The sequence below is a fragment of the Brassica napus genome, chromosome C9, assembly GCF_020379485.1.
Source record: "Brassica napus cultivar Da-Ae chromosome C9, Da-Ae, whole genome shotgun sequence".
Classification (NCBI taxonomy): Eukaryota; Viridiplantae; Streptophyta; class Magnoliopsida; order Brassicales; family Brassicaceae; genus Brassica; species Brassica napus.
Genome location: NC_063452.1, coordinates 11,619,998 through 11,646,472, shown reverse-complemented (window position 1 = coordinate 11,646,472; position 26,475 = coordinate 11,619,998). Strand labels below are relative to the sequence as shown.

The 26,475-nt window shown below is 41.7% G+C and overlaps 4 protein-coding genes across 4 annotated transcripts; 1 reads left to right on the top strand and 3 right to left on the bottom strand.

Moving 5' to 3' along the window:
- The first annotated feature begins 281 nt into the window (after positions 1-281).
- LOC125593402 (ethylene-responsive transcription factor ERF061-like) lies at positions 282-1,803 on the top strand. The gene has a single exon (XM_048769977.1). The coding sequence runs from the start codon at positions 662-664 to the stop codon at positions 1,526-1,528; it is 867 nt and encodes a 288-aa protein (XP_048625934.1). The 5' UTR covers positions 282-661; the 3' UTR covers positions 1,529-1,803.
- Positions 1,804-2,986: 1,183 nt separating this feature from the next.
- On the bottom strand, positions 2,987-3,705 carry LOC125593403 (filaggrin-2-like). The gene has a single exon (XM_048769978.1). It carries the CDS (start codon positions 3,600-3,602, stop codon positions 3,150-3,152), a length of 453 nt encoding a protein of 150 aa, XP_048625935.1. The 5' UTR covers positions 3,603-3,705; the 3' UTR covers positions 2,987-3,149.
- A 17,008-nt stretch (positions 3,706-20,713) lies between these two features.
- Positions 20,714-21,939, bottom strand: LOC125592473. The gene is made up of 2 exons (XM_048767661.1): positions 21,399-21,939; positions 20,714-21,351 (listed from the first exon to the last, which is right to left on the bottom strand). Exons 1-2 carry the CDS (start codon positions 21,937-21,939, stop codon positions 20,714-20,716), a joined length of 1,179 nt encoding a protein of 392 aa, XP_048623618.1.
- Positions 21,940-24,668: 2,729 nt separating this feature from the next.
- On the bottom strand, positions 24,669-25,790 carry LOC125593401. Its single transcript, XM_048769976.1, has 3 exons — positions 25,262-25,790; positions 25,125-25,142; positions 24,669-25,011 (listed from the first exon to the last, which is right to left on the bottom strand). The coding sequence occupies exons 1-3, from the start codon at positions 25,788-25,790 to the stop codon at positions 24,824-24,826; spliced, it is 735 nt and encodes a 244-aa protein (XP_048625933.1). The 3' UTR covers positions 24,669-24,823.
- Positions 25,791-26,475: the final 685 nt, after the last annotated feature.

Below are 26,475 nucleotides of genomic sequence, written 5' to 3'. Positions count from 1 at the left end.
CGAAAACGTTTAAGAAATACTGATTTCAACCAGTGGTCTACTTTATTTCATCACTAGCTAAATTTCGATTTCACAATTTTCAACACTCTAATTGACAAAGGTTTTTTTTTCCAAAGCAAAGCTTGATTAAAATTAAAGAATATGCAAGTTTTTTTTTGGTAAAAGGATATGCAAGTTTGTGCTTATATTGACAAAGGTTTTTTTCCAAAGCGAAGCTAGTGCTTATAATTATCTTACACTGATTATTAATTAAATAAAATGTTGTTGGAAACATAGTGTCTCAAACTAGAAACATTTAATAAAAATCATGGTGAAAATAGCTTGGCAAACTAAAAAAAAAGTCAAAGAGCTCCATGTGAAATCAGTAAAGCAACATTTCTGGGTTTTCTTCTTCTCTCTATAAATATGTACAAGCTGAACTGAACTTTAATAACCCACAAAGCCTTCAAATAGATCTTAAAAATAATTATTTTTCTTTTCATAGCCAATATCTCAAATCACATTTTTCTTCATCACTTTTGAACCTGAAAATTCACCATCACCGTTATCATATTCTTTGATCTTTTTCTCTTTGCTTAAACAAAATTTTTTTTTGCTTATACTCCAAGAATCCGGGACGGTTTCTGCTGACATAATCTTTTGTGTGTTTACAGTTTGAAAAATGGAAGAAAGTAATGATGTTTTTCAGACCAGGTTCAGTCCCAAAATCTCAGAAATAAGAGCTTCTTTGTCTCAGATCATATTAGCAGGAGGACCAAACACGCTCGACTCAATCTTCTCTCTTCTCACTCCCTCCTCCCTAGAGTCCTCCACAACATCCCTAGACACTCTCAATCCTCCACCGCCTCCGCAGCTCGGCTCCTCCGTCTATCTCCAGCAACGAGATCTTATCGAGAGACTCCACCTTCAAAACAGAGCGGTCTCCACTCCTCCTCCTCCTCCTCCTCCTCTGTTTTCCTCATCCGCAGCTTTCGTGGCGAAAAGGAAGAAGCTTTACAGAGGAGTGAGGCAGAGACACTGGGGAAAATGGGTCGCTGAGATAAGACTGCCGCAAAACAGGATGAGGGTTTGGTTAGGTACTTACGAGACGGCGGAAGCCGCCGCCTACGCTTACGATCGCGCCGCCTATAAGCTCCGCGGAGAATACGCTCGTCCCAACTTCCCAAATCTCAAGGACCCGAGCGAGCTGCTCGGACTCGGGGATTCCTCTAAGCTAATAGCTCTCAAAAGCGCCGTCGACGGGAAGATCCAAACGATTTGCCAGAGAGTCAGAAGAGAGAGAGCCAAGAAGAACGGAAAAGGAAGCAAAGATTCTTCCACCGCGACGGCGGACTCTTCGTATTCATCCTCGTCGGAGATTCTGTCTTCTCCGGCGGCAACGGTGACTGCCACTGTGGTTAATTCTGAGGACTCTCCGGCGATGACAGCGGAGGAAGACACGATGATGGGAGTGGATACTGATGGGTTTCTGCTTGCGAGGATGCCATCGTTCGACCCTGAGCTTATTTGGGAAGTTCTCGCCATTTAAATCACACAAACTGTGAATTTTGATCACGATCGTATGGAGAGTAAAAGAAAACTTGGGATTCAAGAAATGATGAGAAGATTAGGGGTTTGGGTGTGAATTAGGGTTTAAAGTAAACCGGATCTTTTGTTAAATAATGGAATATTAAAACTTAAGCCTCGTAGTTTTTGAAAGAGGTTGTGAAAGCTCCTTTTTTTAATTTATAATGCAATCATATCCAAGGACTTTCTGATTGTACTGTGAACCACTATTAATACGTTACAATTTTATTTGAGCAAGGCTTCTGGAGATTGAACACTGGTGCGAAGTTAAAACATGATGTTGGTAAGAAAGCTATTAAATAAGACTGGTGGGAAGGGTAGACAAGCACATGTCACAGTCTCTACCATATGCCCAGTGCTTTTATAGTGGTCCCTTTTATTCCATCCTTCCATTGTGATTAGTCAAAAGACTATTTTTTTGCACTCGTTGATAATTTAACATTTGCAACTTGGTAGTATGAACCAAGCAAATTTCGGTCCAAACCATCGTAACAAATCTCGATTTAGTCCATTTGGATATACAATTCTACATTTGGTCCATAATATAAATCCATATGTACATGTACAATTCTACTTTTTATAATAATTTTTCAATATCTCAATCTATCTTTCTTGTCTCTTTGGGATCATGAAAATCCACCAACATCAACACTCTTTTTTTGTCATCTGATTTTTATTGATAAACTTAAACGGACGATACATGTTCGAAACAAAGCCGGTGATTGCGTAAATGCAATCCCACAGACATAAGTTGACGATCTAAAGAGTACAATCCCAGAGATAAGAACCGGCAGCTTAACTATTACAATCCCAGAGTCAAACACATTAAAACATATAAACAACGTTAACTAGACATAGCAAAAGCCATAGCATCACCATTCTCTTTTATTTTTATTTTTGTTCTTTTTCTTATATTCCGGAAAACTTCTTGTTATAGTAATTTTCCCCTTTTACAGTGTTTGAAATGATCTATAGACTAATGTTCTCATTTCTCACTACTAAACACCCTTAATTCTAAAATTTATAACTGTAACTGATAATTTCTTTTCCATTCATCAAACTCGCTATAGCAGATCCTGCAATACTTCCAACTGGTAAAGTTGTTCTTCAGATCTTTGCATCTTAAAAATGGTTGATCTCGTCGTTATATTTTTTCTTAGATTTAATTGTAGTTTGGTGGTGATCTTGCAACTCCTTTGGAAATATTACCCTATTGTATATTAATATGAGATTGTTCAAATTTTCTCAAATGTGATACACACAAAAGGATACACACAAATGTGATCACATCGCGAGTAAAATTCATTTTTATCCTTGGTAAAAAATCATGAAATATGAATCACTTGTTTTGAATTTCACTGCTAATTTTCTTGGTAATTGATATGTGTTATATGATCTCTAGCTAGTCTTCTCAGTTGGATTTGAAACAAAGGCATTAAAGTATATTCATAGTAGTGAAACTCATATTTGGGACACAGAGACAGCAACTACCTAAGTGGCTTTTTATTCAAAGTACTACGTCTAAGTACTTTATAGTTTATATAGTCTCCCTTAGAAGCATCACGTTTATGGAAGTATTTGATTTACTCGCTGTCGCTACCGCTGCTGCTTCCACTCTCATTGCCACTGGCATGCCCATCCTTGTTCTTCTTCTTCTTGTGCTCATTTTGCTTCTTATGTTTCTTCTCTCCATTGTTTATGAACATTCCTAGGCCATTAACACCTTTGTTTGTCTCATGAGTTTTCTTCTGGTGCTGTCCTAAGAGCTTCCCATGTCCATGGCCCTGGTTAGTATCTTGGTTCTTGTGTTGCCCTAGAAACGACCCTAAGCCATTTTGACCCTTTTGACCATTTTTACCCTTGAATAACCCATCAAGAAACCCACCGTGGCTACGGTAGTTCAGAGTCGGACTATTCCCATATACTGGGCGACTTTGGCTCTGTCCATATCCCTGGTGGTTCTGGCCATAGCTCTGGCGGCTCTGACCTTGAGCCACATCGTAGTATTCTTTCTCACGGGTTTCGTAGTACTGCATTTGGGAAGAGGTGAGTTTTATGATTATATTTGTATTGTGTGTGGGTTTTGGAGTGAGTTGTAGATATCTATATATACAATAATAATTTCTTACGGCTTACTTGAATTCGAACATACTCCATTTGTTAGTGCTTGTCTTTTATCTTGAACTTATTCTTATTCTTAGTTTAAAGTTATCTACAATTGAATCTATTCGAATGGCATTTTCTTTTTGCCTAATTTGGATGTCTATTTCAGAATTGGTTCTCAGATATAGTTGTCCAAGATTCATATTCTTTGATTCATATTTATCTCATTGCTCAGTTACGGTGTAAAACTGTGAAAATCTATCCCCAAGTTTGTTTTTTGTTTAATATTGCAGACTATTAATTATGCTAAAATATACTTCTGCCTCCTTTTTTTCTTTCTTTAACGTCACTTATCGTTTGAAATAATATAAGTAGGTAAAGAGATATTGTAGAATTATCATTTTTAATTTTGATAATAATGAGATAACCTCATTATTAATACTAGGTGCATAGTCTCCGCGCAAGCGCGAGGTCGGCTACATTATAGGTGTATTGTATAGTTTTGTTTACGGGATTTTATTGTTTTTTTTCTATAATGTGATTGATTGGATTTTGGATATTACATAGGTTGATGAATTTGATATAAGAATGAACGACGAAGTCATATGTTGATATTTTTATATTTTATATGTTCAAAGTTGAGGGTAATGGAACTTGTTAGTGTTTACTTAGGTAGTTGTTTGTATATAAATCAAATAGTGCATGGAAAAAGATAATAAATTTGGATTTAAAATGTTAGGGTTTCAAAATAACTGGGCCTTGAATCTGTGTTTTAGTCTAATACTGAAAAAACTGTTAGGACTTCAACTCATTTTTTTCTCCATGTCGGGAATTTGGGCACTAATTTCCCGATTCATGTAGGTAAAATTGTTTCTTAGTTTGTGAGATTGAAAAGCGTAGATTGATTTTAAGCATGATTGATGAGAGGTTTACTTGCATCAGCTTCGTCTGCCGTGGGTGTTGAGTTTCGTCGGCGCCAGATGTTAGACATGCAAGAGAGAAGATCTGAATATGTTAATTTCGTGTTTTATTTTTTTTTCTCTCGTGTTTTGTGGGTTCCACTCTTTGCTCAGGCTGTACAAAAGATGAAGTCTGGCTAGGCCGTCTCACTTCTCTGAAGTATTTCCTTGATTAACCTCCCACCAACATCTATCTTCTGATTCTGTCTTGAAGTTGAGGAGCTTCCAGAAAAATTAGCTTCCATCTGCTGTTCCGCTTGGAATGGAGAGTTCTGAAATGCCGCATAAAAAACATATTGGCAAATAACTAATGATCGTCAACAACTATCACTATACTAAATAGAAAATAAATCAAGGTTTTTTGTTCTGCACAAACTAAAATCTTACAACAGGGTTGTCACGGTCTTTTTTCAGGAGCAAGATCTTTTTCTTCCCAGAAACCATAGTCAATGCAATTTTTGGGAGAGAACTATCCATGACAGAGGCTAAAGTTGCGAAGATGAAAAAATAGATCAGAAACACAGTAGATTTTTTTAGATAAGGAAAATATGGGATAAGTTGTTGACTAATTACCAGTTTCAGTTGTTGGTATGTCATTCCACTTGAATTTGCCTGTTTGTAATCTTGCTTGGAGCTGCCAAATATGCTATGTTTACCAATTTCTAAGTTTGTGTTCGCAATCACTTGGAGCACCTAGCAACCTCAAAACGATTGACTTTCACAGTGGAATCTGCTTTCAAAGATGGCATGTAATGATTAGCATGTCCGACGGGAGTAAACCCATGAATCACGGAATCTGCAAATAGTATTATCCAACAAATAATCAGGAAATAAATTAAAACAATTATGTTAAATAAGTGTGATAGATCGAAGATTAACTTACCTTTTCATCGAGGAAAAGAACCGTGATTCCCACAAACTTCCTGTCTTTCTTGAAGTTCAGGGAATCCCAAAAGCGGAGGAAGCCAGAGGCTATGCTCTAACTACTAAGACCAAGACGGAGAGACTCGAAGGTTGAGTGACGGACGCCGGGACGCCGGTTTGACGAACTAGAGAGGCAGAGAGAAACATTTTCTAGAAGATGGTTAAAGCTAAGAGGAATCAATGAGTTTTGTGGAGATGCAGATTGAGTTCATCAAAGATGAGAATCATATATATATGGTTTACAGAGGGGCTACAAATCAGGAACATTTATGATCAAGCGATTTAAGATGGGGACATGAAGAGTTCACCGGTGAAAAAATAGATTACGAACATACACACGGCGCAACTCTGTAACTCAGACTTGTTTGAGACAATTATGAAAAAAAACCCATATTAAACTGCAACAGTTTACAATATAGGAAAACCATAATTATTGCAAACTTAAGCTTTTTTTCATATAACGTGATGAATCCCATTTAAAAATGAAACCCATAACACACTTCCGACCTTCATAAATATATATTAGGTTCGGCCATCAATGTACAAAGGTATCAGTTAGCTTAGTGGTATAAATGTTGGTGTTTATATCTCAATAACCCGGGTTCGAGCCATGGGCTTGACACTTTTTTACACTTTTTAAAAGTGGGGCCTAAGCGCAGCCAGAGAGCTATGGAAAACAAAGAACTTTACTGAATGTTTCTGAAGTTTATTATTCTCAAACTTAACCATTACAAGAGTGACTCTAGGTTTATTTATACAAACGATTGGAACCATCTAGAGGTCTGACAGGTGTCTCTGACAGCTCAGTCATCCTTATCCTTCAGAGCATCGTATCTGTTACTGAGCTGCATCTTGGGAGGCGAGAGTTCCGTACCTTTGGCTGCTTTGCCTTTCTCCTTGACTGAAGTTGTGACCGTTGAAGATATTTGTCTTGTAGCCGAAGATGCTCTGGGCTTTGGCTGAGTGAAGCCCATCGTCTTAACATCTTCTGGTCCACTGGGCTTAATACGCCCGCGCAAACTCGAGGTGGGTGGAAAGGCCACACCGAGTTTGAAACGAAGATCATAGAAGCTGTGCTGAGGCAGGGGTTTAGTAAAGATGTCTGCAAGTTGTTGAGCTGCGGGAATGTGTTTCACCACCAAAGTCCTAGCTGCAAACTTCTCTCTCGCAAAGTGGTAATGAGTAGCAAAATGCTTGGACTTCTTGTGCAGTACCAGATTAGCAGTTAAGTGAACTGCCGACAAGTTGTCACAATATATCTCAGCTACTTCAGGTTGAGGAACTCCAACACTCTTCAGAATCGAACATATCCAGGATAGTTCTACAGCAGTATCAGGCAAGGTTCGATACTCAGCCTCAGTGGATGATCTAGAGACAGAATCTTGCTTTGTTGCCGACCAAGAGATGATGTTTGTGCCAAGAAAAGTGCAGAAACCTCCAGTTGATCGTCTCGTGTCTCTACACCCTGCCCAGTCACTGTCACAATAAGCTCTCACTTGTGAATTTGTATCGGACTCGAGATACAGACCCATCTGAATCGTGCCTTTGAGATAACGCAACACTCGTTTCAGAAGATGAAAATCAGCCATCGTCGGTTTGTGCATCTTTTGGCAAACCAAATTGATAGCAAATTGAATGTCTGGTCGGGTAAGGGTGAGGTACTGAAGCTTCCCTGCTAAACTTCTGAAGTATTTTGGATTTTGAAAGTACTCTTCTTGATGTGGGACTCTGTCAAGTTGCAGAGGCAAAGGTGTTGACATGGGTGCACAGTCTGCATTCCTGCGGCTTCAAGAAGATCTGCTGCATATTTTTCTTGGTTAAGGAACAGTCCTGTTGGAGTGAACTGCGCCTGAATGCCCAAGAAATAACTGAGAGGTCCCATGTTCTTCATACGGAACTGTTTGCTCAGGTCTTTAAGCAATCGTTGTATTAGCGTCTGGTTGTTTCCAGTAAGCACCATATCATCAACGTAAAGGAGCAGGAAGATAACATCACGATCCTTCTGATACACAAACAGTGAGGGATCCCAAGTGTTGCAGATGAAGCCAAACTGAATAAGGTAGGAACTGAACTTATCAAACCAAGCACGAGGAGCTTGTTTGAGACCATAGATTGCCTTGTGAAGCAAGCAAACATACTCAGGATGTTCTTTATCTTCAAACCCGGGTGGTTGTCGCATATATACTGTCTCAGATAAGTCACCATGCAAAAATGCATTCTTGACATCTAACTGCTTGATGTCCCACCTTTCAATAACTGCAATGTGAAGCACCATTCGAACCGTTGCAGTTCGAACCACCGGACTGTAAGTCTCTAAGAAATCAACTCCTTCTTCTTGTTCATTGCCTCTAGCAACCAGTCTTGAACGAAGCTTCTGTACAGTCCCATCTGCGTTCAATTTAGTCTTGTGTATCCATCCACTACCAATGGGGGTGGCCCCTTGTGGTAGAGATACTAAACTCCAAGTTTTAGTCTCCTGGCAGGTACCAATCTCTTCTCCCATTGCTGCATTCCAACCAGGATGCTTCAAAGCTTCAGCTATTGTTCTCGGAGGCTGAGGAACTCCTTTTACAGTGATTAAAGCATATCGCGGGTTGGGTTTCATAACACCAGCTTTTGCTCTTGTCGTCATGCCATGAGTGTTGCCCACTGGTTGATCCACTTCTTGAATGACAGGATCCAGTGGAGGCTGTGATGCATTTGACGAGTCTGAGCTGTGTTGGTTCCCTGCTGATACTGCTGGAGAAGCACCAGGAGAATTTGGCTGCTGAGTAGAAAGAGAAACTGATATACCAATGTCTTCATCAACCCTCTGGTTCATAATGTCTTCACGAGCTGAGTCTATTGTTTTATGTTGCAGACTCCACGCTGTAGTCAGAGTAGTAGATGGAGACGGAAGGAGATGTTGATAAGTGTCTTTATACGGCATTCGTTCTTCATCAAAAAGCACATGACGATTGATAAAGACACGACCAGTAGGTGGGTGATAACAGCGATACCCTTTGTACTTCTCGTTGTAGCCAATAAACACACAGAGAAGAGATTTTGGATCAAACTTGTTGTTGGCATAAGGTCGCAGATAAGGGTAACAAGCACAACCGAATACTCTTAGTGCAGTGTAGATGGGAGGACTTCCATTCAACCGCTCAAAAGGACTGACCATCTTGTTGTTGACCGTTGTAGGTAATAGGTTACTAAGGAAGGCAGATGTGAAGAAAGCCTCAACCCACAAGTTTAAGGGCAGATGACTCTGATAAATCATCGACAAGCCTAACTCTGTGATGTGCCTGTGACGCCTTTCTGCAATGCCATTCTGTTCTGGAGTGTGAGGACAAGAGATAAAATGTCTGATTCCAGCTGCTGTGAAGTGATCAGACATGTTCTTGTTAGCAAACTCGCCACCACCATCAGACTGAAAGACTGAAATTTTCTGTTTGTACTGATTTTCGACTTGAGATTGAAAGGCTTTGAAGATAGTAAACACATCAGACTTCATTTTAAGTGGGTAGAGCCAACAAAATCTTGAGTAATTATCGATGAAAACTACATAGAATCTGAAGCCTTGAGTTGATACAACAGGAGCAGGACCCCATACATCACAGTGTATCCTCTCAAGAGGTCTACTTGAACGAAAATCAGAACTAGAAAAGGGAAGTCTACATGTCTTGCCAAGTTGACATGATTCACACATTGACTAAGAAGTCTTATTGAACGAAATGGCTTTTATTGTTGAAAGATGCTTCAAAACTTGATCATTTGGATGGCCTAGTCTCTTGTGCCACACTCCATCGCTTGCAACTTGCTGTCTAAAGGAATAAAACGTCAAGAGCTGCGGAACATCCAGCCGATAAAGTCCTTTAACCTTGTTACCCTTACTGAGAACTCTGCAGGTTGCTTTGTCCTTTACACACACAGTAGTAGAGTCAAAAGTAAATTCACAGGGGAAGTCATCTGTGAGCTTTGACACTGACAGCAGAGATTTGGTGATATCAGGGCATATAAGAACATCAGAAAGAGGGATTTTACCTGACTGAGTCGGGATGGAAGCATAACCAACATGAGTGATGGGGAGAAACTCACCGTTACCAACCATCACCTGATCCAAACCAGCATACGGCTGAGCTGTATCACGATGATCAACCGAGTTCGTGACATGATGCGATGAACCACTGTCTGGATACCACTCAGCTCCTGATGGTGTGGACTGGTTGTGAGCTGCCACCGTTGTGAGAACATTCGCCTGAGGAGGAGGATCACTGACCACAAAGTTAACATCGAACCTCTTGTAGCATTTGTAGGCTGGATGGCCATATTTGCCACATATCTGACATGTAGGACGTTGATTGTCAGAAGCAGAGGATGGTCTTTGCGCGCCTTGACCAAACTGCTGAGGAAAACCTCGACCTTGCGTGGAGTAAGAGCCGCGAACACGATAGCCTCCTCTGTTCTGGCCTCTTCCTCGTCCAGAGTATCCTCCTCTGTTGGTATAGAAGGCTTGATGAGGTGAAACATCAGTCTGCTGCTGATAGGTTCGGAGCTTATCATCAAAGCCAGTGAGCTTGTGAACGACATCTTCAAAGCACGGACCAGGAAAGACATCCATCGAGTGCTCAATGACGGTGGTAACAGCTTCATATTCTCGACCCAAACCGTTCAATACACCGTAGATCTTCTCATGCTCAGTGATTGGAGCACCAATCGAATCAAGCTGGTCACTGAGAGATTTGATTTCAGAAAGGTACTCAGTCATCGTCTTGTTGCCTTTGACCGTCGTTTGAACACGCCGCTGAAGATCGAGACGTCGAGTTGCTGAAACCCTATTGTACTTCTTTCCCAACGCAAGCCAAACCTCTTGGGAAGACTGAAGACCATAAATAGATTTCAAAGCGTCTTCAGACAAAGTACCATAGATCCAAGCGAGAATGAGTTTGTCTTTTTGCAACCACCGGAGAAACTCAGGGTTTGGAGCTTCGACTTCTTGATCTCCATTTCGAACCGTGATCGTGTCGGCAGGGCTAGGTTGAGCTCCGGTCACATAGCCAAGAAGCATCTGGCTTGACAGGAATTGCTCGAACTGAAGCTTCCATAGAAGGTAATTTCCTTCCTTGAGCTTCAAAGTAACGACCTGAGTGATCGTGAGAGAGGTAACATGAGGTTGATTTCCATCCATGGCTCTGATACCATAAGCGCAGTCAGAGAGCTATGGAAAACAAAGAACTTTACTGAATGTTTCTGAAGTTTATTATTCTCAAACTTAACCATTACAAGAGTGACTCTAGGTTTATTTATACAAACGATTGGAACCATCTAGAGGTCTGACAGGTGTCTCTGACAGCTCAGTCATCCTTATCCTTCAGAGCGTCGTATCTGTTGCTGAGCTGCATCTTGGGAGGCGAGAGTTCCGTACCTTTGGCTGCTTTGCCTTTCTCCTTGACTGAAGTTGTGACCGTTGAAGATGTTTGTCTTGTAGCCGAAGATGCTCTGGGCTTTGTCTGAGTGAAGCCCATCGTCTTAACATCTTCTGGTCCACTGGGCTTTGCTGAGCTGCATCTTGGGAGGCGAGAGTTCCGTACCTTTGGCTGCTTTGCCTTTCTCCTTGACTGAAGTTGTGACCGTTGAAGATGTTTGTCTTGTAGCCGAAGATGCTCTGGGCTTTGTCTGAATGAAGCCCATCGTTTTAACATCTTCTGGTCCACTGGGCTTAATAGGGCCCACAAAACAATGACGTGGCGCGCTGAGGACTGAGCAAAAACTGATCTATTATAATATATATTTTCATGAGGCATCCATCCTTGAATTCTTATTTATTACATTCATACATACTACTTAATTTTTATGGCCTTTAGCTAATTGGTCTGTCCAACAACCCATCTGGCATCTGCCCATCTAAAAAAGGAAATCGGAAACAAATAAAATAAAAAGAATAGAATAAATTAAACATTCATGGTTTTCAAGAGTTTTGATCTTAAGTTTGAAGTTCGAACCTTTATATATATATGTTTAGTAACGCGGGTAATTTTCGCTGCTGTAGCCATTGCCACAGCCAGTTTTCTTGGCCCTCAAGGCTGGCCCACGATAGGGTCAGTTATCAAATCCGGACGATTCTCCGGCGATGCTGCGGCTAAACGACTGAGAGTAACCTGGAGTAGTCATGGTGGTTCCTTTTTGTTTTTGGACAAACATGGTGGTTCCGTCTGTTGGGAAAAATACCCAATATCGATGAGATGAAGATGAGATTAGACAACTAAAAGATTTAAGAAGAAGACTCTTTATAATTTTGGAAAGGGTTTACAAAGATTTTGTTTTGAGAACTCTCTCTTACAAATGTTTTCTCTCTTTGTTTTCTTGATGTGAGATGATTACAAATGGTGCCAAGCACCCCTATTTATACAAGTGGAGGAGCACACTCCAACAAGTTCTAGATTTCTCTAAATTATTATTTACTTCAAAATATCTAACTCCATAACTTTCTCTCTTCTTCTACACAATTCTTCTTCTACACACTTCTTCATCCTTCTCCATTTTTCTCTACATATCTCTTCTTCTTGGGCTCTTGGGTTATAACTTGATTAGTTATTATTCTTGGGCTAATGAGGGAAAACCCAACAAATCTCCCCCTTCCCGATTTAGCCCGAAACCGTTGTCATCCCCGTGCCTTTGCAGCAATCTTCAAACTTCTTGATCGGTAATACCTTGGTCATAAAGTCTGACCAGTTTTCATCAGTGTGTACCTTGTTGAGATGTAGAAGCTTCTCTTCAAGAACTACTCGAATCCAATGATGCCGAATGTCGATGTGCTTCGAGCAAGAGTGAAATGTTGGATTCTTTGCTAGGTGAATAGCACTTTGGTTGTCACATAGCATGTTGTACTTTTCTTGTTTTACTCCTAACTCAAGCAAGAAATTCTTCATCCATAACATCTCCTTGTATGCTTCCGTTGCTGCGATGTATTCTGCTTCCGTGCTGGATAAGGCAACACACTTTTGTAGTTTCGATTGCCAGGAAACAGCTCCCCCTACAAAGGTAGTAACAAAGCCTGATGTTGATTTCCTTGAATCTTTATCACCAGCCCAATCTACATCGGTGTAACTGTTCAGCTCCAATTTTTCATTGCCAAAACATAGACACTTCTTCGTTGTGCCTCGTAGATAGCGTAGGATCCACTTAACTGCTTTCCAATGCTCCTTTCCTGGATTCGCTAGAAAGCGACTCACAACTCCTACAGCATAGGCAATGTCGGGTCTGGTGCACACCATAGCATACATGAGACTGCCCACTGCTGATGCATATGGGGTAGTCTTCATTTCCTCTTTCTCCCTCTCACTTGTTGGACTTTGCTTCGAACTTAGCTTGAAATGTCCACCAAGTGGAGTGCTCACCGGCTTTGCTTTGTGCATGTTGAATCTCTCCAACACCCTTTCAACATATTGTTCTTGGGACAACCATAAAACCTTCTTTGGCCTATCCCGAATGATCTTCATTCCAAGAATCTGTCTCGCTTGCCCCAGATCTTTCATCACAAAACACCTTCCCAAATCTTTCTTTAATGCGGCTATCTTGTTGCGATCTTGACCCACAATTAACATATCATCAACATAGAGCAGTAATATGAGAAAGTCGCCGCTTTCGTACCTCTTTATGAAGACGCAATGATCATTCTTGGTTTTCTTGAAGTTATGATCCACCATGAAGGAGTCAAACTTCTTGTACCATTGTCTTGGAGCTTGCTTGAGACCGTAAAGACTCTTCTTTAATCGGCACACGAAGTCTTCTTTTCCTGGAACCTTGAATCCTTCAGGTTGCTCCATATAGATCTCCTCCTCGAGTTCACCATGTAGAAAGGCCGTCTTGACATCGAGTTGTTCAATCTCCAAGTCTAGAACTATTGCTAGACCAAGAACCACTCGGATAGAGGACATCTTCACCACTGGAGAGAATATTTCTTCAAAATCTATGCCTTTCTTTTGGTTGAATCCTTTCACAACCAATCGAGCTTTGTATCTTGGATTTGAGCTTTTCTCTTCATACTTCAACCTGTACACCCATTTTTTCTTCAAGGCTCTCTTTCCTTTTGGTAGCTTCATCAGCTCATAAGTGTGATTATCATGCAAGGATTGCATTTCTTCTTGCATAGCTTCAACCCACTCATCTCTATGAGTGTCTCCTATGGCCTCCTCATAGCTTTGAGGCTCCTCCTCATCTGTAAGATTAACGTACTCATCTCGATAGTATCTTACATATGGTCTTATCTCTCTTCCAGACCTTCTTGGCTCATGTTCTTCCTCTGGCTCCACTTGAACTTCTTCTTCACCTTCATCACCATTCGGATCCATGATAGGATCCCCTTCGCCCTCATCTCCAATCACTTGTTCATGATCTTGAGGCTTATGAGAATCTTCGTTCCTTACAACCCTTAGCTTTGGTTTCTTTGATTTGTTAATGTCTTCGATTGTTTGATTTTCGAAGAAAACAACATCTCTGCTTCGGATAATTTTTCTGTTAACCGGATCCCAAAGCCGATAGCCGAAATCATCTCTTGGTGACCCAAGATAGATGCACTCTTTAGTCTTGGAGTCTAGCTTGGCTCGTTCATCCTTAGGTATATGGACAAATGCTCTGCAACCGAACACCTTCAAATGGTTGTAAGAGACCTTCTTACCCGACCAAACTTCCTCCGGGACATCGCCTTCCAAAGGAACTGATGGTGTAAGATTTATGACGTCCACTGCAGTCTTTATGGCTTCTCCCCAAAATGGCTTGGGTAGTTTAGCGTGAGAGAGCATGCACCGAACTCTTTCTGTGATCGTTCGATTCATTCTTTCAGCTAGCCCGTTCAGTTGTGGCGTCTTTGGTGGTGTCTTCTCCATCCTGATTCCATGAGCTTTGCAAAACGCTTCAAAGGGACCTCGGTACTCTCCACCATTGTCAGATCGAACACACTTGAGTTTTTGACCCGTACTTCGCTCTGCTTGGGCTACAAATTCCTTGAAAGCATCAAGAACTTGATCTTTTGACTTCAAAAGGTATACCCATACCTTCCTTGAATGGTCATCAATAAAGGTGACGAAATATGATGCCCCTCCATTGGATTTCTCGGACATGGAGCATACATCAGTATGCACAAGATCAAGAATATGCTTTCTTCTCATAGGCGTAGATGATCTTCGGAAAGCGACCCTATGTTGTTTTCCGGCTAAGCAATCATGACATGGTGAGAGAGGAATACCTTTCATATCAGGAAGAAGTTTCTTGCGAGAAAGTATATTTAAACCTTTCTCACTCATATGCCCGAGTCTTCGGTGCCATATATCAATGTCATCACTTGCGACATTTACTTCTTCCTTGCAAAGCTTGGCTTGAGTAACGTATAATGAGCCTTCTTTTCTTCCTCGAGCCATGATAAAACTTCCTTTGGTTAACTTCCATTTTCCACCACCAAAATGACTGTCCAAGCCGACATCATCGAGCTTTCCGGTTGATATGAGATTGAGTCGCATGTCGGGAACATGTCTCACATCCTTGAGAACTATCTTACATCCAGTGTTTGATGTAAGAATAACATCCCCCTTTCCAATGATCTTGCTTCTTCCTTGATTTCCCATTTGAACATTACCAAAGTCACCACTTTGATAGGTTGTGAAGAAGCTTCCATGACGGGTGACGTGAAAAGAAGCACCAGAATCAATGATCCATGAGCTATCATCAGAGCTAAGATTACATTCTCCAACGAGATATAATTCTTTGCTCTGGTCTTCCACAATGGTGGTAGTCTTGTCTTCATGCTTCTTTGTAGGATTGAACCGGTCTGGTTTGATATTACCGGCTTGTTTGTCTTTCTTGAGAAACCGACATTCCGACTTCATGTGACCCGGTTTGCCACAGTAATAGCAAGTAACTCTCGGACGTGACTTAAATCTTCCTCGAGATTGGTCTCGTCCTCTGCTTATGTTTTGGCCACGAGTCTCTTCTCTACCTAGTCTATCAACAATGTTAGCTTCTGAATAAGAACTCGAACCTCGCTCCTTCCTGCGAACTTCTTCGTTTAGAAGGCTATCAGTGACGGTGTCCATGGTAAGCTTTTCCTCCGGTGCTGAATTGCTTAGAGTGACAACTAGTGTGTCCCAACTCTCCGGTAGTGAACTAAGGAGTAAAAGGGATTGCATTTCGTCTTCAACCTTCATATCAACTTTGTTAAGCTGATTTACAATCCCCTTGAAATTGTTCAAGTGCTCCATCATGCTCTGGCCATCCTTGTACTCCAACTTTACCAACCGTCGAACAAGAAGAGCTTTGTTTCGAGGTGTTTTCATTTGAATCATGGATTCAAGTTTTGTCCATAATTCAAAAGCATTTGTGTAGGTAGAAACATGTTCAAAGAGAGATCGGTCAATGTACTTACGGATTACAGCAACCGCCTTTCGGTTTAGTATTTCCCATGTTTTATCATCCTTTCCTTCCGGCTTCTCCTTCATGATGATGGGTTCATGCAAATCCTTACAATAAAGGTGATCTTCCATCATCGGTTTCCAATAAGAGTAGTTGTCTGTCGTGAGTTTGAACATGTCACCTTCAACGGTAACGGTAGCCTCCATCTTGAATCTCACGGGTCTTGATGTTATGTTTGAACCTGGCTCTGATACCACTTGTTGGGAAAATTACCCAATATCGATGAGATGAAGATGGAATTAGACAACTAAAAGATTTAAGAAGAAGACTCTTTATAATTTTGGAAAGGGTTTACAAAGATTTTGTTTTGAGAACTCTCTCTTACAAATGTTTTCTCTCTTTATTTCCTTGATGTGGAATGATTACAAATGGTGCCAAGCACCCCTATTTATACAAGTGGAGGAGCACACTCCAACAAGTTCTAAATTTCTCTAAATTATTATTTATTTCAAAATATCTAACTCTATAACTTTCTCTCTTCTTCTACACAATTCTTCTTCTACACACTTTTTCATCCTTCTCCATTTTTCTCTACATATCTCTTCTTCTTGGACTTTTGGGTTATAACTTGATTAGTTATTATTCTTGGGCTAATGAGGAAAAACCCAACACCGTCATAATCTGATCTGATTCAGAGTCAGACTTCTCGGGGCATTTTTTTGGCTCATGTATTCTTTTGACTTCATTTCCTCACACGACATCGTTTTCACCTGCAAAGTGTTGTTTTCTTCTTTTTCTTTATTGTTTCTCTGCCTTGGTGAATTCTGAGAGCCAAGGTTCTATATTTATAGATGAACTTGTATGCATGAGTTTTGGTATGTAAATGTATGCACATTGTTAATGGATTCCTCAAGCTTTTGTACATCAAACTATGAATTAGATTCATTTCAAGTGGATACAAGTTTCTTGACCCTCACTGATGATAAAGCACTCGTAAGACAACGAAATAAGTGATAGTTTTTCTTACTCTAAATATTAAGTTTGCATCGGTGCATAACACTAATTTAAAATTATTCTCTCTGCGAATGGTACAAGAGGAAAACTCCTAGTTAGATAGTATAATGTAGGATAATTCGTAATGATGTGGCTTTCACGCTAGAAAATAACCTATACGCAGTATTCAAACTTCAAAACTAACGTGTATATATGGCCACCAAAATTGATTAACTAGTCAAGCCAATTGACGCTTTCTTCTTTTTTTTTTTTTTTTTTTTGATTTTTAAACAAACCATCATTATAATAAACTTAAAGGTCTTACATAGGCTCAGAGGCCTGACAAGAGAGAGTGAAGAGAACTGCCTTAGCTAAGGAATCAGCCTCAACATTGTCTAAACGAGGTACAAAGCGAAAGGAGATAGAGTCAAGGGAGGTACATAACATTTGAATATCATGCAACAAGCCTTGAAGCTCGACACACTTGCCACCTGAGATGAGCAGAGTAACGAGGGTCTTTGAGTCCGAGAACAGAGTAAGGCTTCGGACGCCAGACGAAACGGCTGCCATTAGAGCAGCTTTAACCGCGAGTGTCTCTGCTGTTAGGGCAGAGGCTACATGACATCGGTTTGTAGAATCTTGGGAGGTAAAACCGGAACCCTTGTCTGTGAACTTCCATCCCATGCCCCCATTACCAGACCTTACATCCCAAGCTGCATCCACAAAGCAAGATAATCCATGAGTTGCCAATGAGGTGGAACAAGACTTACGAGTAGTTGCAGGCCAGTTAGTAGAGGGACGAGTTTTCTTTTGCGCTTCTTGCCATGCCCTAGCTTCTTTAAGTGACCTTAGAATCACCTCCTCTTCTGACAGTACGAGATCTTCAAACATGAGTCTGTTGCGGCTGGTCCATAAGTACCAGAAGAGCCATGGATGAATCGGATTAGATACGCCCGTAGGAGGAAGACATGTTATTTTTTTGCTATTTTGTAGAGGCAGAGTAATCGTGGTAGTGGTGTCGGGAGATGGCTTTAAGGTCGCTGGGAGCAGGTTCCAGACGCGTACCGCATACGGACACTGCAGGAGGACATGAAGGGCTGTCTCAGGTGCACCGCATCTCTTACATGCTCCTTCCACCATGATGCCACGAGCTAGAAGATTCGCTCCCACCGAGAGCGCATTGTTTCCAATTCTCCAGAGTAGATGTTTTGCCTTAGGAGAGGTGGCAACATTCCATACACAATGGTTCCAATTGAAAGTTTGAGGTCGGAGTGGAGAAACATTTAGCTTAGAGATAACATACCTAGTTTTTGCGGAGTAATCACCATTATTTTCTGGGAGCCAGACGATGGTGTCCAACATACCGAAGGAGCTTGGGTTTAAGCTCAGAATCTCACGCTCATGGTGAGGCAAGTGTAAGCGGATAGCTGTAAGATCCCATGAGGTGGAGTTAGGTAGGAAGAGGTCTTTGACACACAGATCTATGGAACTGAGGGGTGGGGGACCAACAGGCCTCGAAGGTTTATCTAGCGCAAGCCAAGACATACTCCAGATGTTTATATCTTTCCCGTTTCCCACCGCCCAACCCATACTTTTTTTAAAAACTTCTCGAGCTGCCAATATACCTCTCCAGCCGTGTGAAGCTGAGCTTGGCGCAGAACACTTCATAAAGGAGTACGTGTGACAATACTTGCCCAATAAGGTACAAGACAGAAGTGAACTAGGATCCTTGAGTATCCGCCAGGCTAGTTTAGCGAGAAGAGCATATTTGAAAATCTCAAATTCCCTAAAGCCAAGTCCACCTGCTGACTTAGGGAGAGTAAGGCGATCCCATGAAATCCAGCTCATCTTCCTAGTGCTCGACTTAGCATCCCACCAGAAGCGTGTAAAGATGGACTGAATTTGTTTACACAATGAGATGGGGAGCTTGAAGCAGGACATAACATATGAAGGCATTGCAGCCAAGACCACCCTAAGGAGCACTTACTTCCCTGCTCCTGAAAGGAAGCTTGCCGTCCAGCTGTGTGATCTCTGTCTTATCCTATCCACGATACTGGCAATAATATCTCGTTTTCTGCGGCCGAAATGTTCCGTTAGTCCTAAGTATTTGCCAATACCACCTTCTTTGTCGATGTGAAGTTGGAGCTTAACTCGGTTTCGGGCCTCAAACGGGGTTTTAGAGGAGAAGGTAATGGTCGACTTTAGGAGGTTAATCATCTGACCTGAGGCGTTTCCATACCGAGTAGGGATGTTTTGGAGAGCGGCGCAACTCGCATGGCTTGTTCGACAGAAGAACATAGTATCATCCGCAAACAAGAGGTGATTTATTGCCGGGGAGTTGCGCGCACCTTCAGACCAGGGAGGGATCCCTTATCTTGAGCTTGCTGGCATAGTCCGGAGAGAACCTCTGTGCATAGTATGAAGAGGTATGGAGATAGAGGATCACCTTGCCGTAAGCCACGGGAAGGAGTAACACGAACTCGTGGAGAACCATTTATAAGGAAGGAGTAGGAAACAGAGCTGACACATTCCATTATCCAATCGATCCAGATGGAGTCAAAACCGAAGCACCGGAGCACTTCCCGGAGGAAGGCCCACTAAATCCGATCATAAACTTTGCTCATGTCGGTTTTGACGGCCATTGAGCATCGCTTTTTCGCCCCTGATGTCCGTAGGTAGTGTAGAATTTCATGAGTGATCAGCACGTTGTCAGAGATCGCTCTACCCGCCACGAACGCTGATTGTTGTGGTGAGATCAGGTGGGAGAGGATCGACTTGAGCAGCTTTGTGAGAACCTTGGCGATGATCTTATAATGAGTGGAGCATAAAGCTATCGGCCTGTAGTCTGAGACCTTCCGAGGACCTTTGATATTTGGTATGAGGCGGACATGAGTTTCGTTTTGGCGACGGTTGAGGATACTGGTTTCGAAGAAACTTCTAACAGCCCAAGTAACATCCTCACTAATGATATCCCAAAACGAGTGATAAAATCCTGCTGAGAAACCGTCCGGGCCAGGCGCTTTGTCTGTGTTGACTGAGAACACAACCTCTTTGATTTCCTGGTGGTTCGGTATAGCAGTAAGCGCTGCATTCATCTCCAGGGAAACTAGCGGTTGGATAACCTCTCTTACCACTTCCAGTCCATCCCGAGATTGGGAGGTGAAGATATCTTTGTAGAACTTTGTAATGGTGCTAGTGATAAGAGGTTCCGTGAACACAGCAGCTCCATCTTCATTCTATATGACCGAGAATTTGTTTAGAGCTCTACGTCCCCGGGTTACCGCATGGAAAAAACTCGTGCTTCTGTCGCCATTCTGCAGCCATTGGATTCTGCTTCTTTGTCTCCAGTAGCTCTCTTCTTCTTCATAGGCGTTGTTCAGTTCAGTTGTGATGGCCATGATGAGGGCATCATCTGAAGTTGGACTAGAGAGAGCCGTGTCGAGTTCATTTTGGGCTGAGATGATACGCTTTTTGCTGTTTAAGCTCTGAGCTTTTGACCACTCAATAATGCTGGTTCTGACTCTAGAGATTTTGGAGATGACAGATTCCTCTCGGTTCTTGTCCCAAGATCGGTCTACAATCTACCGGATCGCTGGAATTTCCTGGAGCCGTCGATCAAATCGAAAGACCCTTTCTTCTTAGCAACATCTTGATCGAAAAAGTTTACTAATGGCATGTGTTCTGAGCCTTCAAAGCAGAGGTATTCACAGTAGCCAGATGGGAATAACTCAGACCATGCGCAGTTGGCCATTGCTCTATCTAGTCGGGATTGTATAAAGTGACTATACCGGACACCGCGCCAGGAAAGGGCATTTCATGTATGCTGAACATCCCATAGACCCGACTGAGATACAAAGTTCCGGAAGGAGAGGAAGGAGCCCTCCCAGCAAAGGCATGCCTTCCTTTTCGGAGTTGTCGAGTAAGTCATTAAAGTCACCAGTGAGGAGCCATGCCTCGTCATGTTGAGCACTCAGGATCATTAGGCGTTCCCAGAAAGCGGCCCTTTCTTCATGTCGTGGAGCTCCATACACGAAAGTAACAAAGAAAGAGTTCTGTTTTGAGGTTATCTGAGTGTCAATCAAGTTGGGAGAAGAATCCAAAATTTCTATATCAACATCATCTTTCCAAGACAAGGAGAGTCCTTCACTAAGCCTGACAGGGGGGACAGTGAAGTGATTAGTATAATCAGTGCGTTTGAAAAGATTGAAAATAGCTTCATCTTGTTGTTTAGTCTCCATAAGAAACACAATGTCGGGGGAAAGATGTTTTCGAATTCCCTTGAGACGTCGAACTGTAGGGGTGTTTCCAATTCCCTGACAGTTCCAGCTTACACACGCTAAGGAAGAGCGTTTGGTGGAGTCCGAAAATCCACCACACGCTTGCTTGTTGCCGGTATAAGACGAGCTGGAGTAGGGAGATCCTGAGTGTTGTCCGTAGTTTCATTTGGGGACAAGACAGCCGTTGTACCTGAGCCACCAGGGTGCCTGTTGCAAGGAGAGCTTTGGACTTTTGACACTCGACGTTTCTTGAGGCTCACTCCTTGTATACTGGTGCAATTAACCCTCTTATTAGACGCCGGATTCTTTGTTGCTGCCTTTGGTGGAGCTTTTGGTATCACCTGAGACTTAGCTGAGCTTGGCAGTCTACCTCGTCTCTTTTTCTGAGCAGCCATTGGAGGAACGTCCTCCACTGGGTCCGACTCCGGGAGGCCTCCCAGGCGGAGGGAGACATGCAGCTGGTCCTCACTTAGGGTCCTAATAGGGGAGGAGGAGAGAAGCGCGGGGAGAGACAAGCGTTCCGAGGCTGGGATTCTAGAACTTGAGGGCTTGGAGGAGCTATTAACAACCTGATTACGGAAGGTGTCTTCTAGGTACTGGATTTCCACTTCCTGTAGTCGCATACTCTCAGAGTTGGAGATGGAGACTCCATGCTGGAGGAGATTATTCCCAGAGGTGGGTAGAGAGGCGTTGCAGCGCAGATTTCCTAGCCTTTGAGGCACTTGAGTCATCTCCACCCGGAGGAGGTGATTTCATACGCTTTCGCGCCGGTCTTGGAGATGGAGTGTGGGATGGAGTTTGAGAGGCTTGGACACGGCTTGGTCTAGTATTAGCTGATTGGAAGGCCTTCTCCACCCAGACTCTGGTGCTTTCTTTTTCGGGACGAGGTTGTCTTCTGGAGCCCTCACTTCAATTAGAAGGAATGGGTCTCAAGGAGGCAGAGTGAGTTTGAGAGTTTGACGGTCGGTGGGTAACAGACTGGTTGCTATAGCAAGCTGGCTCCCTCACGTTGCTCCTGGAGTGAGATGCTAGCTGGTCCTTCTCCCGTTGGAACTGTCTAGAGTCCGCATCTCTGGAGGGACGTCGAGTGTCCTCATACCTTGTGTTAGAGTAAGGTCTGCTGTCAGAGATTCTTCCCCTATCATGAGTGTCAGAGGGGTAAGTCTTAGAGAGTTTTCGCTCATCCTGTCGACGTCTGTCTGCTTCAATTCGGTTCAGCGTCTGAGCTTGATTAATTCCCACAGGTTTTGAGAGACGTTCTTTGAGGGTGAGAGAGGAGGGACAGTCTTTGTTTTCATGACATAGAGACTTGCAAGAGAAGCAATGCTTGTCTAGGTTTTCATATTGCAGCTCCACAGTCTTGAGTTCTCCTGATGGAAGCTCTATGTCGAGATGAAACTCCAAAGACCTCATCCCATTAATCATCACTCTGACTCTTCCTTTCGATGCTTCCTTAGCTTCCACATGATCCAGTTCCAAGCCAATAGCGTGAAGGGATTCATTTGTCCAGTAGTGAAGGGGTAGGCCATGGAGTGCAATCCAGAAAGGAATGAGGATAGGGAAACTGTCAGAGACATTGGGTTCTCACCTTTGCAGGATGAACATCCAGCGCTTGAAGTGGTACAGACCTCTGCGGAGGATGGATTGGAGATCAGCCTCCGATTCGAACCTGAATTGAAAGAGGTTGGGGCCCAAGTCACGGCCTGTGAAAGTTCCCACAACTGACCAGTGTTGAAGTAAGAAGTCCACAAGAGCTCTTGTCTTTTGTACCGCGGGATTTGTAACTCTTCCAATCAACGTGAGTCTGTTCTCTTCTATAAGAACAGAGGTGTTGGAAGATGGGATCTTCACCGGAGCTCTGCGGCCTCTAGGATTAGGGTTTGAAGGCCACTTCTCCTTATCAGATCTCGAGAGTCTGTGAGTCATCACGAGCTTCGAGGGTGTTGATGTAAAAGGAGGGTTCAGAGATACTATCCGACGAAACCCTAAAATAGGGTAGAGGGAAAGATGTCAAACAAACTGGAAGGGACTGCACAAGACAGTAAGAGATCTACGCCGTAAGCTAAAGAGCTGAAGCGAGCCTGGGAGCCAGGGTAGTTTCAGGTCTTCAAAGATACGGTCAAGTAGGGTTTCAAAACGGACGTCATACAAAGACGTAGGACCTTAAACATAGGTAAGAAGACGGTGCCAAGGTCTACTTCTCAATCCAAGATGAAATTTTTGTTGTGGGAAAAGTAGATGCGGCGGAGAGGAGGTTCAGGCGGTGGAGGGATTTGAAAAAGCGGTGGAGCCGTACAAATCGTAAAACCGTTGAGTCATCCTCGAAAAGCGTGTCTGAGAGAAAAGAAGCTTCGCGCGTGTCTCCTACGCATCTCTCTCTAGTTACGCTTTCTTCTTTTTCTTCTTCTTCTTTTCATGAATAGTGGTATTTTTTGCTTTTGGATCAAAGCTAGTATTTTTTTCTATATTCGTGTTTGTGTTCAAAAATTAGTATGTAGCTGTACACTTCTACTTATATACAAGTACGTATAATATTTAGTGTGTTAGGATCTGATTGGTTGAATCTGTGGCTTTCTATTTTTTGGTCTAAGATTTTGGCTTTAAATTTTTAACTTTTGCTTTCATTTATTTTGCTGTAGAATTTTTTTCAGAACACTAAATAAAAACTTTAGAGAAAATGTTTTCTAAAGCTAACATATTTCTTATTTTAATGTTTTGGTTTTGGATTCAATTTTAAAAATAAAAGCATGATTGCTTTTAAAAATCGCTGTAGAAATTAAAAATGTGTCTACAACTTCTAAAATAAAGGTATGATTATTTTAAAAGATTGCTCTAGAAATTAAAAAGGCTGTCTACAGTTTCTACGGTCACCGCCAATGAACCCCTTAATCGTCTAACTAATGACTAAGCTAACATTTAACATAAATCTTAACTAATAATTTATGAGCTTGATGCAATTGTTCCTCTTTCCACGAGTCTCTTTTGAGTCATTCTGTTCTCCAACATATTTAGCACTAGCTTAATAAATGCTTAATGTTTTTAGATTCCGAGTTTTTTTCATCCAGTCAAAGCTTTGAACAAGATTTTGTTTTTGCTGCAACATACTCTCAATACGATATATACCTTCATGTACTTTAGCATAGCAAGAAAGATAATTCAAATATCAGAGGTAAGAGCATCTAACTAGCGTTGGCGCCACGCATGTGTATATGGACTATAAGCTTGACATTGTCCATAAGTTACAGTCCAAAACAGGTAATAGATGCCAGTGAGTTATACTCCATCCGTTCATTTTAATAGTCATTTTAGATTCATATACACAAATTTTAAAAATATTTAATTTTATATATTTTTTTAAAAAAATTATTATTATATTTAGAGCCATATTTAAACCAATAAAAAATAGATTTGAAAAATATAAAGAATCATATAGCATAAAATAATAAATTTTGCATTGTAATACTACAAGGATACTTATTTTGAAATGCAAATGTTATTCTACAATGACAATTAAAATGAAAAAGAAAGAGTATCATTTATAACCCCTTATTAATTAAACAAAAAGAGTAAAATTCCAAAAAAAAAATAAATAAGAACATATCATTCCATATATTACTAGACTGAAGATTTTTCTTGTTCTTGTTGACTTGTTGTTGTTGGAGTTTCCTCATCATTATCTTCGGACTTCCTCAGAGCTTGTCTGAGACCCAACACGATGAACAAATTGGTTAGAGCAAGAAGTGATTCAGCTCCTCCATGTAACCAATCAACGTTCGACAATGAAGTTCCATAATGCACCTTAGCTTCATTTTCAGCCAATTAAATATATTAAAAAAACAGAGAAAATCAATCAGTTTCCAAGATCAACCACCATCAACATTAACTGAGAAATTTATATAATGTGGAAGAAACTTACCATATATTCCAGCTGGTACTGCACCGTTTACACCCCAAATTCAATTGATCAAATCACCAAAGCCAAAAAGGAAATCAAGAAACGCTAAACGCTATCAGAAGAGCAAGACGCAAACGCTAAAAACAGGCTCTACTTACTCGTAGCTCCAACGAAGGCAAGCAAGAAGTAGAATCCGAAAAGTGTGAGCTTTGGAGCAGTTTTGGATTTGGTGAGGAAGTAGAGGAAACCTATGTACGGAAACAGAGACACCGCGAAGAGCTGCGATGCTATGCTCTGTGAATCTATGGTTGGAGCCCATGGGTCCACCGGAAACATCCCTCCTGCATCACAAACGATCGAAACTCTCCCATCTTCTCCTCTTCTTCTTCTTCTTTTCTCTTTCGTCTCTTTCAAGTGTAAGAAGAAGCTTTTGTTTCTAGAGATGGAGATACTAGGCTCAGAAAGTCGTCGAGTGTTGAACGGAGACGACCCCACATATTTAACGGCTGAGATTATCGCCGGAGAGTAAGAGAGCATCAGAATCATCTTCTTTTTCTCTTTACTCTCACGGTGGGTGAGAGAAGGAAAATGATGTGGATGAGAGATGACAACAAATGAAAAGAAGATAGGTGGAAAATTTCGTCCCGTTTTGGGTCTTTGTAAATTACATGTGTGCTGTTTCCCCATTTGCTAGATGGTTTCCCGAATTCGTGAATACAAATAGCTTTTTGTTATAAACCAAGTCGCCATCAACCGATATCGGGCCCAAACCGTACGGCCCATCAGCTATTCATCCGGTACATTCGCTAATGATTTAAGCGAATGAAAGTTTACATTTATCTATACTTCATATTTATCTTTTTCCATATGTATTTAGGATAAGTACTATTTCCTATTCCTATTAGGAATATGATTTATTTTTCTCTTATGACGGTCTAAATAAGACGGTCTAATACTTGTATAAATATAGACCTCTGGTCATGAGTAATAATAAACTTACACAACATCTCTTTTATAACACGTTATCAACACGATAGCCTCTAACCCTAATCCCCCACGAAATTCCTTAAACTCAGCCGAATATCACAAAACCCTAATTTCGGCGAAACTTCAAAGAGATCGTTCTCCCAAACCGTGAGGACCCAGACGACGAGCAATATATCAAATTGAAGCTCTCGCCGAGAAGAATCAGACGCTGCAATACACTTGTCGATCCAATCACTGACGCGCCGTCACTCTCTGCTACAGTACACGTCGTCGATTTGCTTTGGAACCCTAATCGTTTTCCTAACCCAAATCCGAGCTCTCTCTCTCTCTTGAAGTTAGCTCTTTCTAGACGTGATCAAGTAAACCAGACGTTCTCCTTCTTCCC

Bases quoted from the DNA above. Each gene is read 5' to 3' on its own strand.
- LOC125593402 (XM_048769977.1), top strand. From the start codon at position 662: ATGGAAGAAAGTAATGATGTTTTTCAGACCAGGTTCAGTCCCAAAATC.
- LOC125593403 (XM_048769978.1), bottom strand. From the start codon at position 3,602: ATGCAGTACTACGAAACCCGTGAGAAAGAATACTACGATGTGGCTCAA.
- LOC125592473 (XM_048767661.1), bottom strand. From the start codon at position 21,939: ATGACTCAAGTGCCTCAAAGGCTAGGAAATCTGCGCTGCAACGCCTCT. The intron at 21,352-21,398 runs GTACAACGGCTG...GACAACACTCAG, and splicing joins CAGGCACCCTGGTGGCTCAG to GATCTCCCTACTCCAGCTCG.
- LOC125593401 (XM_048769976.1), bottom strand. From the start codon at position 25,790: ATGGGGAAACAGCACACATGTAATTTACAAAGACCCAAAACGGGACGA.